Genomic DNA, 12,233 nt, shown 5'->3' with positions numbered 1-12,233 from the left:
TCTATCTCACTCATGGTTTGTCCTCTCAAGTGGGGGAAAGACAATGCACAACGTTACCCCACTGCTGTCAACATAGGCCAAGTCATATCTCTCTTGTCCCAGAAACCTCAGTCCCAAATGAGAGGGGTTTTTTTCTGTTGCAGGGGACATTGTAAATACCCAGAGATACCAGCTTTTACCAGATTATAATTATATGATAATTTTTCTTTAAACCCATCTCTATCTAAGTGAGTGATTAAATGTTAAATGTGATGAGTTTTCAACAATACTAAATTGAAACTTTATTTTTTTACATGGTTTAATAATTTTTTGTTATTAAAATTGAAGTTCCTGTTTCAAAGCTAACAGATAGATGGCTAATTTGTATGTCATTGACACTTTTGGCACTTTTTTGGAGTATTTTCAAAAGTTTTTTTTTTCCTGTAAATGATTCAATAAATACCGTACCGTGACATTCATACCGAGGTATTACCGTACCGTGAAATTCTGATACCGTTACATCCCTAATAAATGCACAACAACACGCAATGCATGTGTCACGCCGATCACTCGAGGCAGAAGTATAAACCAGCTTTAAATCTGAGAATAAGCTAGAAAAAAGAGACAGAATGAAAACAAGATTATGAAAAACATCCTGGCGGCAGATGGCTGAATAGTAGATGCAAGACATGTGTTGGACCATACCGTAGATGGAGATGCCAGAGGTAGAGTTGGTGGCATCCAGATGTTTGCCCAGGAGAGAGCTGTGGTGGATCTCCAGACTCTCCCGCTCCGGGTCCAGCTCTTCACCGATCACCAGCACATCACAATAATCCAGGTTATGCATCAGCTCCAGGACACCAGGCCTCCGGGCTACACACACACACACACACGCACAGACGCTGTTATACAGGCACAAACATGCAGCACCAAATATATGACTGTGTGCTCCATCCACAAACAACCATCGATTGTGTATGAATTTAATTTCGAAATTTTTCGAAATCACTTTTGTTGAACTTTAAATGAAAAAGGACACTAATAAAAAAACAATTGACTTAGGGTCACTTTAATATCCAGCAGAAAGCATTTACAATCTTAGTATTAATAGACTAAACCATTATCCAACATTTTCCTTAACCCTATGATGCTTTGGGCGAATTAGAAGAGAAGCTTCCGCTAAACACTAAACAATCAGCTCTTATAAGCAATGCAAAATGAAACAATCTGCTCTAATAAGAAAGGCAAGGAATGCAATAAGTGTTTTACATTTATTTATTAACTTAACTGTGTACAGTAAGAAGCAATTATTCGACTCACCCTTTAACTATTAAAGATTAAAAGAAAATTTGGTAACACTTTATATTAACCACACACTATGAATTTACCCATGAACTCAAATAAGAGCACATCACACCAGTCCTCAGGTCTTTACATTGGCTCCCAGTTACATTCAGAATAGATTTTAAAGTCTTATTACTTCTCTAAAAATCACTAAATGGCCTAGGACCTCAATACATTACATATATGCTCACTGTATACACATAGATCACTCGGATCATTAGGATCAAGTAAATTAGAAATTCCAAGAGTTCAGTCAAAGCAGGGTGAATCTGCCATCAGCTACTGTGCCCCCTGCTGCTGGAACCAGCTTTTAGAAATGATCAGATGTGCTCCAACATTAGGCACATTTAAATCTAGACTGAAAACACATCTGTTTAGCTGTGGCTTTACTGAATGACCACTGTGCTACGTCCGACATCACACTAACATGTTTCAACACTTTTTAATTGTTTTATTATCTGATTTTAAAAATGTTTATTCTTTGTTGTTTTTATTTTCTTATACTTTTTTTTATTCCTGATTATGAGAGCACTTTGAATTACCAGTGTGTATGAAATGTGCTATATAAATAAACTTGCCTTGCCTTATGATGGATTTACAAAGTGTAAATAGTCCACACTTTAGATTAGTTCACAAAACTGGACATACAAACTAACTATTATTATATGTCTTCATAATAATTATAAATAAATGTCAATTTAAATAGTTTATTAATCGTTTTATTACATATTCTGAATGATCTTAAAAAAAAAAAAAAAAAAAAAACACCAACTTTTCTTATATGACTGGTTTGTACTATAAATGACTGTGTGCGACGAACAATCGTGTAAGTCCAAAAACATAAAAAAATAATAAGGAGATGTCACCATGTGACATTAATTGTATCTGTGAATTTTGTATACAGAAACAGTTTGGGATATTTTCACGTGAGCAAGAGTCTGAGTTTTAAACATTAAAATATCATCACAAGGAAAAAATATTTATGTCCACTTAGAAGAATAGAGATGCTGCTTGCTGTCATGTCTGCTTCTTAAAAGGCAAATCCTCGGCAAAAAAAGGGGAGCCGACATGAACAAATAGAAGGACAGCATAAACCAACTACTGTATAAAATAAAGCTGTATCAATGCATATTTCCTGTGTAACTACGACAAGCAGAGTTTATTTGTTTATATATTTATTTATATCGAGATGGCGAAGCGCACAATTTGAAGTACACTGCGCCAACACACCAGTGTATATTTCTAAATGAATGACATTATTTAGCTATGATGTCTGCATTTTATGTATTTATTGTTGTATTTATTTATTTAATATTAATAATAGGTGAGGCAGTGGCGCAGTAGGTAGTGCTGCCGCCTCACAGCAAGAAGGTCGCTGGTTCGAACCTCGGCTCAGTTGGTGTTTCTGTGTGGAGTTTGCATGTTCTCCCTGCCTTCGCGTGGGTTTCCTCCGGGTGCTCCGGTTTCCCCCACAGTCCAAAGACATGTGGTACAGGTGAATTGGGTAGGTTAAATTGTCCGTAATGTATGAATGTGTGTGTGGATGTTTCCCAGAGATGGGTTGCGGCTGGAAGGGCATCCGCTGCGTAAAAACTTGCTGGATAAGTTGGCGGTTCATTCCGCTGTGGCAAGCCCGGATTAATAAAGGGACTAAGCCGGCAAAAAAATGAATGAATATTAATAATAATCGATTGTTATAGGCTGTACTGTATGTCTATGCATTGTACATTGTTCATACTGTATTTTCTTTCCATTCATTCATTCATTCATTCATTTTCTTTTTGACTTAGTCCCTTATTAATCAGGGGTTGCCACAGGGGAATGAACCACCAACTCATCCAGCATATGTTATTACGCAGCGGATGCCCTTTCAGCCTCAACCCAGCACTGGGAAACACCCATACACTCTTGCATTCACATACATACACTATGGTCAATTTAGCTTATTTAATTCACCTTTAGCACATGTATTTGGAATGTGAGGGTTTCTGTAACTAAATTAAAACTAAGACAAAGAAATAGTATCTTTAGTTTCCACAGTTGGACATATACCGTTCTTCTACATTTGAGAAATATAAATCACAATAACTTTGATTTTTAACACTGACACTGAAAAATGTTATCTTCTTAGAATTAAGAGGCTTTTCTTGTCTATCTTTAAGTAAAATAAAAATATGTAATACAATGTTCACAATCCCAATGAAAAAATCTTATTATTTAAAATTTGAAAATATGAACTTATATGGTTCTTCATTTCAAGGCCCCAAATAATGCAATACTTAATTTAATAATGAAAAATGAATCATTGACAAAATATGAAAACACAATAATTAAATACATTATACATGTGCTTATTAGTCAAAAATACAACATTTGTAGCTGTATTTTTAAACTACTTACTAACCTCTATTAATGTACAGGTAATGCTTAACAAAAATGTATTAACCATTTGCTAATTCTTAATAAATGATTCATGGTGTGTAGTTATTATAAAGTGTAACCAAGTGTAAACAAACAATCTTGATATAACATGAATAACACCAAGCGAGGCAGTATTAAAGACAGGCTAAATATCACTGTAGTTATGCATATCAAAAATAGTCATTAACTGCAAAAATATACCTCACAGATCACAAATAATGCATTTCAGAACCTGTTTTAGAAACTTTCTAGTAAACATTACTAATAGGGATCATAAGTGAAAAGGGGCGACAATTAAATTTTAAAGCATCTGTGCGAAAACAGACCGGAAAGAGAAAACTCTGAGAGATTCTCAGTGCATTCCAGTGAATTATTCATGGGATATATGGTAAATTAAATCAGAAAAGCGATGTGCAGAATGTGCAGTATATGATTTTTTTTTTATATTGCTACAGCTGAGTACAGAGGCAAAAAGGAAAATAATCAGTAGGAAAAGAATGCAGCCGACTGAAGAGAGCGCTTGCCATTTATACTCTTGTTATAACATATCACATTAAAAATATGTAAACAGTACAACACAAAAGGCTGGGCTGTAATGCGAATAAGTCACGGCTAATGGGCATTGTTAGGGAGAATGCAGAGAATGCAGAAATGATCCGCTCTCGTTATTTGTTTGCTTTATTTCAGTATAAAACAGATGTGGTAGCACAAGCATCTACAGTACAATGTTTACCTGTTCTTGGATCAGCTTTTTAAATTTGCAGATGTTTTAATGAGACATTTGTCTAATAAAAAAAAGGTATGAACCCTTTATAGTACAAATAAAAAAGGAAAACAATTAGATGTTTCATATTTTTTGCTACTAGATAAATAGCTAAAGCATTTGATAGAATAAACTTTGAATAAAATGGTTATGGATTTTTAAAAACAGCCACGTTATGCATGTTTTTAATGCCTTTGCTTGCTTAGGATCAGCATGTGCTCCTTACAAACTTTCGAGATATTTTCTACATGTAAAAAACAAAACAAAAAAAGAATGACGTAATAGTCAGTTTCTAACATCAAGTGAGTCACAAAAAAAAGGTGTGATCCAATCAGTTGCCATTCATACAGAACAAGTTTTTTTTCATTGATTTTCTTTGTAAAAACACATGCTTAATGGATGTGCATGACCATTATGCTCACATCTTGCATATTTTGAAGTGCCTAAAACATGAGGGGCAGGTTTTTAAGACGCCATCATGTGTTATCACTATGAATGAAACACAACTGTTGACAACATCAGCATCAGGTGATGGAAATTAGCCAGTTTACGTCACAATTATTGGGTCGGGGACTGGAGTGAGAACTCAATGGAGTATATGCACATAGACTTTTAATTTCAGTCAGTCAGCCCCAGGGCTTTCCATTAATTGTCATCCCATACAAAACCACCGCATTTAAGATCTGATTTCTTTAAAAAACAGTGATCTTCACTGCCTGGCTGGGATACATAATAAAGTGGGTATGAGTCCAAAACAAGAAACACTGCATTAAATGATATTTTTCCACACCATGTCTTTAAAATATGGAAATTAATTTGACCCCACTATTTTCAATAGAAGTTCTGCACTGGCCTGCGGCTAATGACGGCACTTGCGTTTAAACGGTCTTTCGTTTCTTTTTACAATTTAACAATCAAATGGATGCTTAAGTCTATTAACCGGTTATATTCAAATTACATCACAACATCGATGCTGTAAAAAGGGAGTAAACATTAACAAACAAACTTGACTGGGCTGTAAGGAAAAGGCAAGACTGGGCAAGACTGGAAACAACAATGTATGACAACGAACTGGCACAGGACAGCAGACAAGAGGGAGCTATAAAAGAGAAATTATTAGCAATCAAACAAGTGAATATAATAAACTTATAATGGGTTAACAAGGTGGGTGCGACTAGACAATAGACTGGAGAGCACATGACACAAAAAAAAAACAACACAAGCCATGTGCTCACGTAAAACGAGACTAGAACATGCAGCCAATGCCAGATCTTATTAACCGTGTGTTCATATGAAACATAACACTAAAGCACGCGACGCATGTAAAAATGAACCATGTGCTTAACACCAAACCAACAAAAGACTGAACGTAAGACATAAGCACACAATAAATAAAAACACCAACAGTGCATTCACGAATGCGACATGCATGTTTCATCCCAGCGGCAAACAAAACCGAAACCAACTAGACTGAGGCACTGAGAATGAAACAGCATGCTGCAGACAAAGCAAATACAAACACTAGGACAAGAGCGCGCATCCTGAGCATGGCCAAGACGACATTCATACATACACAAAGACAGACAATGACAGCACAACATACAAGAGCATAACATACAAGACATGACAGGACTAGTGTCCGGACTCTGCCACCAAAACACGAACTAACAAGACTGAGGTGGCAGAATCCTGACAGTTTATATAATAGTTTTATATCTCATTAAGTTAATCTGACAGACAGTGATTATTTGTAGTGCAACTGTATAATTTGAAATGATTGGTTTCAGTAATGGTTCACTCTGCTAATATTTCAGGGACTAAGCCAAGCTGAAGGATTGAGCTTTTTCTTTTGAAGGAGTGAGCGTTTCAATAACTTTAATAGGAACTTCCTCAGACTTGACATTTAAAATGTTGTGGGCTTTTAGGAAAATGGTGAATGACACAACAATAAAAGCCTTATCCAATTTCAGTAAATATAGGTTTATAGGTTTACATGTGAGGCAAAAAGTTCAACTTTGGCACCTCTGAAATGGATGAATGCAAAAGAGTGAGATTATGTTAATATATGTGCTGTGAAAGTGAGTCATCTTTCACCTATGCTGAGGGTGGCGTCAGTCTTGGTGACGGTACTAATGATGTGGATGTCCTTGAAAAGAGCCACTCCGACTGGGGCTCGAAGCTGAGCCGATGGCCAAACCAGACGCTCCACGCCAGCAATGGTGATCCGAGGCTCACTTGGCGGAAGAACCATCACCATCGCCTTGATCTCTGGAATGGAGATGCAAGTGTCTTCACCGAAACACCTACAAATTGGAGAAAAAGCAATAGATTTATTCAACAGAACACTGAAGGCATATAACTGAGGCCATGGAGCGACATGAAAAGGTGTTAAAGGCGAGTTCTAACTCTGATAGGATTAGTCATGACCAAAATGTTTTTATTGTATAAATGTTTTTTATAAAAGAGTAGATTTTGCTTTAAAAAGATTGAGACCTACTATAGTAAAGTGAAAACTGATTTGATTTATAGTTCTTTAGATTATAAAAAACAGTAAATGTGTCAAATGTTTAGACTTGTAGGGTAAACAGAGAAAGAAACTGTTCTTTACAAACGCTGATAAGAAATTAAAATAAAGAAAAAAAACAATCAATCAATAGAAACAGATAAAGAGTAAAATAATTGCATTATTTAATAAAACACTGAAAAGAAGGAAATGTGGCATGTATGGGTAATTTTGAGACATACATGGGAAATGAAAGAAAGTTGCATGGATCATTTTTGTGTAATAAAAAGTTTATTTTGAGTAATAAAAAAAAAAAAAAAAAAAAAAAAAAATATATATATATATATATATATATATATATATATATATATATATATATATATATATATATATATATATATATATATATATATATTATTGAATCAAAATGCATAAAGGTCAAAAGGTCATTTGAAAAAACAAACAAACAAACAAACAAACAAACAAACAAACAAACAAACAAACAAACAAACAAACAAACACATAAATACAAGTAATTTTGAGTCATAAAATAAAGATTCGTTTGGGTCGATTTTTGCCCAATATACAAAGTTATAACCCAAAAGTGACTTGCCTAATTCACCTGACTTGCACACACTACCTGACAAAAGTCTTGTCATCAATCCCAGTTGTAAGAGCAACAAATACTAACTTGACTTAATCATTTGGAAAAGTGGCAGAAGGTTGATTTTTCTGATGAATCATCTGTTGAACTGCATCCCAGTCATCACAAATACTGCAGAAGACCTATTGGAACCCACATGGACCCAAGATTCTCACAGAAATCAGTCAAGTTTGCTGAATGAAAAATCATAGTTTGGGGTACCATCCAGTGGATGGTAACATCAACAGCCTGAGGTATCAAGACATTTGTGCTGCCCATTATATTACAAACCACAGAAGAGGGCAAATTCTTCAGCAGGATAGCACTCCTTCTCATACTTAAGCCTCCACATTGAAGTTCCTGAAAGCAAAGAAGGTCAAGGCGCTCCAGGATTGGCCAGCCCAGTCACCAGATATAAACATTATTGAGCATGTCTGGGGTAAGATGAAGGAGGAGGCACTGAAGATGAATCCAAATATCTTGATAAAACTCTAAGAGTCCTGTAAGAATAGTTTGTTTGCCATTCCAGATGACTTTATTAATAAGTTATTCGAGTTATTGCAGAGATGTATGGATGCAGTCCACCAAGCTCATGGGTCTCATACACAATTTAATTCTGTTTCCACTGCACCATGACTTTATATTCTACATTATTTCTGTTCAGTGACAAGACTTTTGTATAAGCAAAGTCAGACCCTACTGTCCTAATTAAATAATTAGAAATTAAGGCATTATCATATTTTATTTTTGTAAAATAAGTGTAATCTAGAGGCCTTTGCCTTTCATATAAGCCACTGCTGATAACAAATGATCAACTAGAAGTCAAGACATTATTTGTTGTTCCTAAAACTTGGATAGGTAACAAGACTTTTGTCAGGTAGAGTATACTGAAAAAATTACATGATAAAAAGTCATAGCAACAAATGTTTTTATATTACTTTAACTTATTTTAAGGCTTAGATTTCAGCTAAATAGTTCAGTTATATTTAACATTTTTATTTAGTTTGACTGATGTTGAGTCGAGAGATGACTAGAAAATGTATTTGATTCAACTAAAAAACTTTAGGCAGCAAATTTTACTATAGCTGAAATCTATTCTATTGCAAAATAACTATTAAAATGCACTGTCATCATGGCAAAGGCTAATTAAATGAATATTATTTAGGTTGAAAAATATATTTTCCACATTAAACAGCATTTAGTTTTGTACATATAAAAAAAACAAACAAAAACAAAAAACTAAGCAAAAAACATGAGATATCAAACAATCAATTTAGTTATTAAACAATAGCCTCTTTCTGCATTCAAACACACGTTATCAAGCACACATTATCAACCACTGGAAATGTTTGAACACTCTAGCTTCCCAAAATAAAGTCTGCATCGCACTTTTCCTAAGGACCCATTAAGATGCACCGGCACTCACAAACTCCGAGTGTTTGGACAGTTGATGACTGCACTGTCTAACCAGCATTTCCGCCTGTCACAGTCAACACGTCACACCTCACAGGTGAAATCGATCCCGGGACCAATTAACGATGCAGCAACATACAGTAGTTAGTCCTAAATCAGTGAGTCGACAGAAAAAAAAAGAAAAATGAGCTCAGCTTGGTGCCACCAACTCCTGATGCCAGCTGAAGAAGTTGGTATATGGCAGTCTGAAGCAGTGTTGATTAAGAGCGAGGCGCTGAAGCGTGGACTGAAACAGACTCACACACAGACCTGCTGGGGAAATTGGAGTCCCTCCAGCTTCATTACAGCTCGTATGCGAGGAGAAACGGGGGGAAAAATAAAGTGTCTTAGGATTAACAGGCCTCCCTTTCTCTCGGTGCGCCCAGTAATTACTCTTTTTCAAGGGTGAGCCCTAAAGAGCACTCGTTGGTTTGGTAATTCATTTATACACTCGCCCACTAATTAAGTACTATCTGTTTGTTGAAGACGACAACAAGCTTTCTAGAGAGATGTTTAGCCGTGCTCGAGCGATGGTGCGCTGGTTCCCTGAGGTAATACGTTTCTTTCCCTCAAGTCGACATGGAGAATGGGCTTGAATGAGAAGGAAGGAGAGCGCACAATTCCGTGGAACCAGAGAAACAATTAGGTCTAATCACTGCCGTAAAAATGATGGCGGAAAGTTTGTGATGTGTAAAAGTGCCTCCCTTCGGTTGACTTGCGCTAAAGGAAAACAGTCTGGAGCGTGTTTGCTCATTAAAAAGGCTTTGTGAAAAAAGACAACTATCTTGCTTTTATTTACAGGGCTGATTTAAGGATATTGGGAGCTGGGTTTAAGCCGGACTCTGGCTATTACGAGAGCTGCGGCTCACTCCACTATCGACCAGAGAAGTCTGTTCTTATTTAGGCAGTCCTCTTCACAGACAAGTGCTGAAGCTTCTGTCTTCTTACTTTCTCCCTGTTGAGGTTTCATTTGGGTACGGATCCGTTGGGTGCGATTGGATCCAATAGGTTTCATTAAACTGCTGTCAGATGGCATGCTACTTTCAACCTTGACAATCAAATGAACATCGCTAAAGGGGAAAGGACAAATACAGGCACACACAAAAACACTGTCAATGTAACTAGAAATGGTTTAAAGGTTTAGGATTTGTGTTTCTGCATTTATTGTGTAAATCATGATAAAAAATTGCAAAACATTAGAATGTTAAAAAATAAGAAAGAAAATATGACAGACCCTCTAGTTTTTCACAATTTTTCAATCGTTGAATCCAACACAAAATCAACAAAAAGGTGCAAATGTTTGCTTTCCTGAAAAATTCTTAATTAAACGCAAAATAATTGCAAAAGATATAAATAATCTCATAAAACATCAAATTACAAACCACGTTATCAAATTAGATTTATTTCAGTTTTCAATTTTAAACTTATAGACATTGCATATGCAGCGCACGTAATGTATTTGAGTGTCTTTTGAAAAGTGATGTCTCACCTGTGCTCTCACAATCATTACATTACATGAGGGTGGGGCGGATGAAACGCAAGTTTTTGCATGTAAAGTCTTTGCAAAGATTGGATTAGGCATCCTATGGGACGAATTGGGCTTTTTGTGCGTTTGACGCACTTCAGACTGCAAAAAAGTTGGAGCAAACATCTAACAAGTGGCGAAATGGAAAAGACACAAAAACAAGCAGCTTACAATGATGGAGATTGGATCAAGGAGGACGGCCACTGGACCTGACCGAATGAAAGGACATTATTTTTGCGGTAACACTTTACAATAAGGTTCATTAGTTAATGCATTTACTAACATGAACTAATCATGAACAACACATGTACAGCATTTATTAATCATATATGAACATTTACTAATGCATTAACAACATCCGAGTCCATGCTTGTTAACATAAGTTAATGCACCATGAGTTAACATGAACTAACAATGAACTACTGTATTTTCATTAACTAACGTTAACTAACATAAACAAATACAGTAGTAGATGTATTGTTCATTGTTTGTTCATGTTAGTAAATGCATTAATTAACATGAACTAATGAACCTTATTGTAAAGTGTGACCAATTTTGCTTTACATGTATGGCTGTTAGGATATACATCAAACCCCTAAATGATTTTGCTCAACTCTTTATACATATGTATATATGTATGTATGTATGGCGCTAATAATTCAGACTTCAACTGTATGTATGTATGTATGTATGTATGTATGTATGTATGTATGTATGTATGTATGTAAGTATGTGTGTATATATATATATATATATATATATATATATATATATATATATATTTATTTTAATATATTGTTTTATTACTACAATTTCATAGTTACATTTTGTTTTTGTGATACACGATTTTTTCGAATATGCTGATTTGTACACAACAAATATCTGAACAATTTCAGTAATCTTTGGAAAAAAGTAAAAAAAAATAGCAATTAGAAATATTAGAAATTATAGGGAAACATTTTTTTACTTGGTTCATAATAATAGCGTTTTTGAATGTAAATCTCATTAATCTTACATTAGAGAGAAAAAAATAAATGATATATATATAATGCATTCTTTAAACTTATGTTGGAGGTTGAAATGTGATTTAAAAAGTGTGAAAAAATGTGAAAGAAAGAGTGTTTTTATGCTTTTTTAGTGTGTAGTAGCACTTATTAATAGTTGGATTCTCTTATTTATTTTGATCTAGGCTAAATGAATAAACGAACAAATAAATAATACATAAAACTACACATCTGGCCATGGTTTGCTAAGCAACTGTCATTTATAAGTATGTACTTACAACTGCTTTTATAATTTTTTTTTTGGCATTTTTTATTCAGGAATTTCTCTGTCTCACAAAAATAAAAATCTGCTGCATGCAAACCATAGAGTCAATAAACTGTAATGGGCAACTTCATGAGGTGAGACTAAAGAGATGTGCTTGAAAATTCTATCTTTTTATAGTCAAATCTTATGACATTATGTCTTATTTGTGTTAAATTTATATTTAAGTCAAAGCTCTAAAGGAGTTCATTTGAAAGGTCATTTAGACTTTTCAGTGGTCTCGGCCCACTTGTTTGCTGTGCACCAGCGTTCAAATGGCAGCATTCCCACTTATTCA

The 12,233-nt window shown here is 34.9% G+C and overlaps 2 protein-coding genes across 3 annotated transcripts in view; one reads left to right on the top strand and one right to left on the bottom strand.

The window, feature by feature from the left end:
• The window catches only part of clstn2a (calsyntenin 2a), a 445,439-nt gene that overhangs the window by 27,569 nt on the left and 405,637 nt on the right, over positions 1-12,233 (bottom strand). For both annotated transcript variants that reach the window (XM_073910342.1, NM_001159839.1), the window contains exons 12-13: positions 6,602-6,810; positions 685-852 (exon numbers count right to left, since the gene is read on the bottom strand). In XM_073910342.1, coding sequence (XP_073766443.1) covers positions 685-852; positions 6,602-6,810 — 377 coding nt within the window. The remainder of the gene's footprint in view (positions 1-684; positions 853-6,601; positions 6,811-12,233) is intronic.
• Positions 1-12,233, top strand: part of LOC141378646 (uncharacterized) — a 471,123-nt gene that overhangs the window by 201,333 nt on the left and 257,557 nt on the right. The window lies entirely within an intron of this gene.

The sequence above is a fragment of the Danio rerio genome, chromosome 2 (assembly GCF_049306965.1).
Source record: "Danio rerio strain Tuebingen ecotype United States chromosome 2, GRCz12tu, whole genome shotgun sequence".
Classification (NCBI taxonomy): Eukaryota; Metazoa; Chordata; class Actinopteri; order Cypriniformes; family Danionidae; genus Danio; species Danio rerio.
This window is presented reverse-complemented; position numbering and strand designations above follow the sequence as displayed.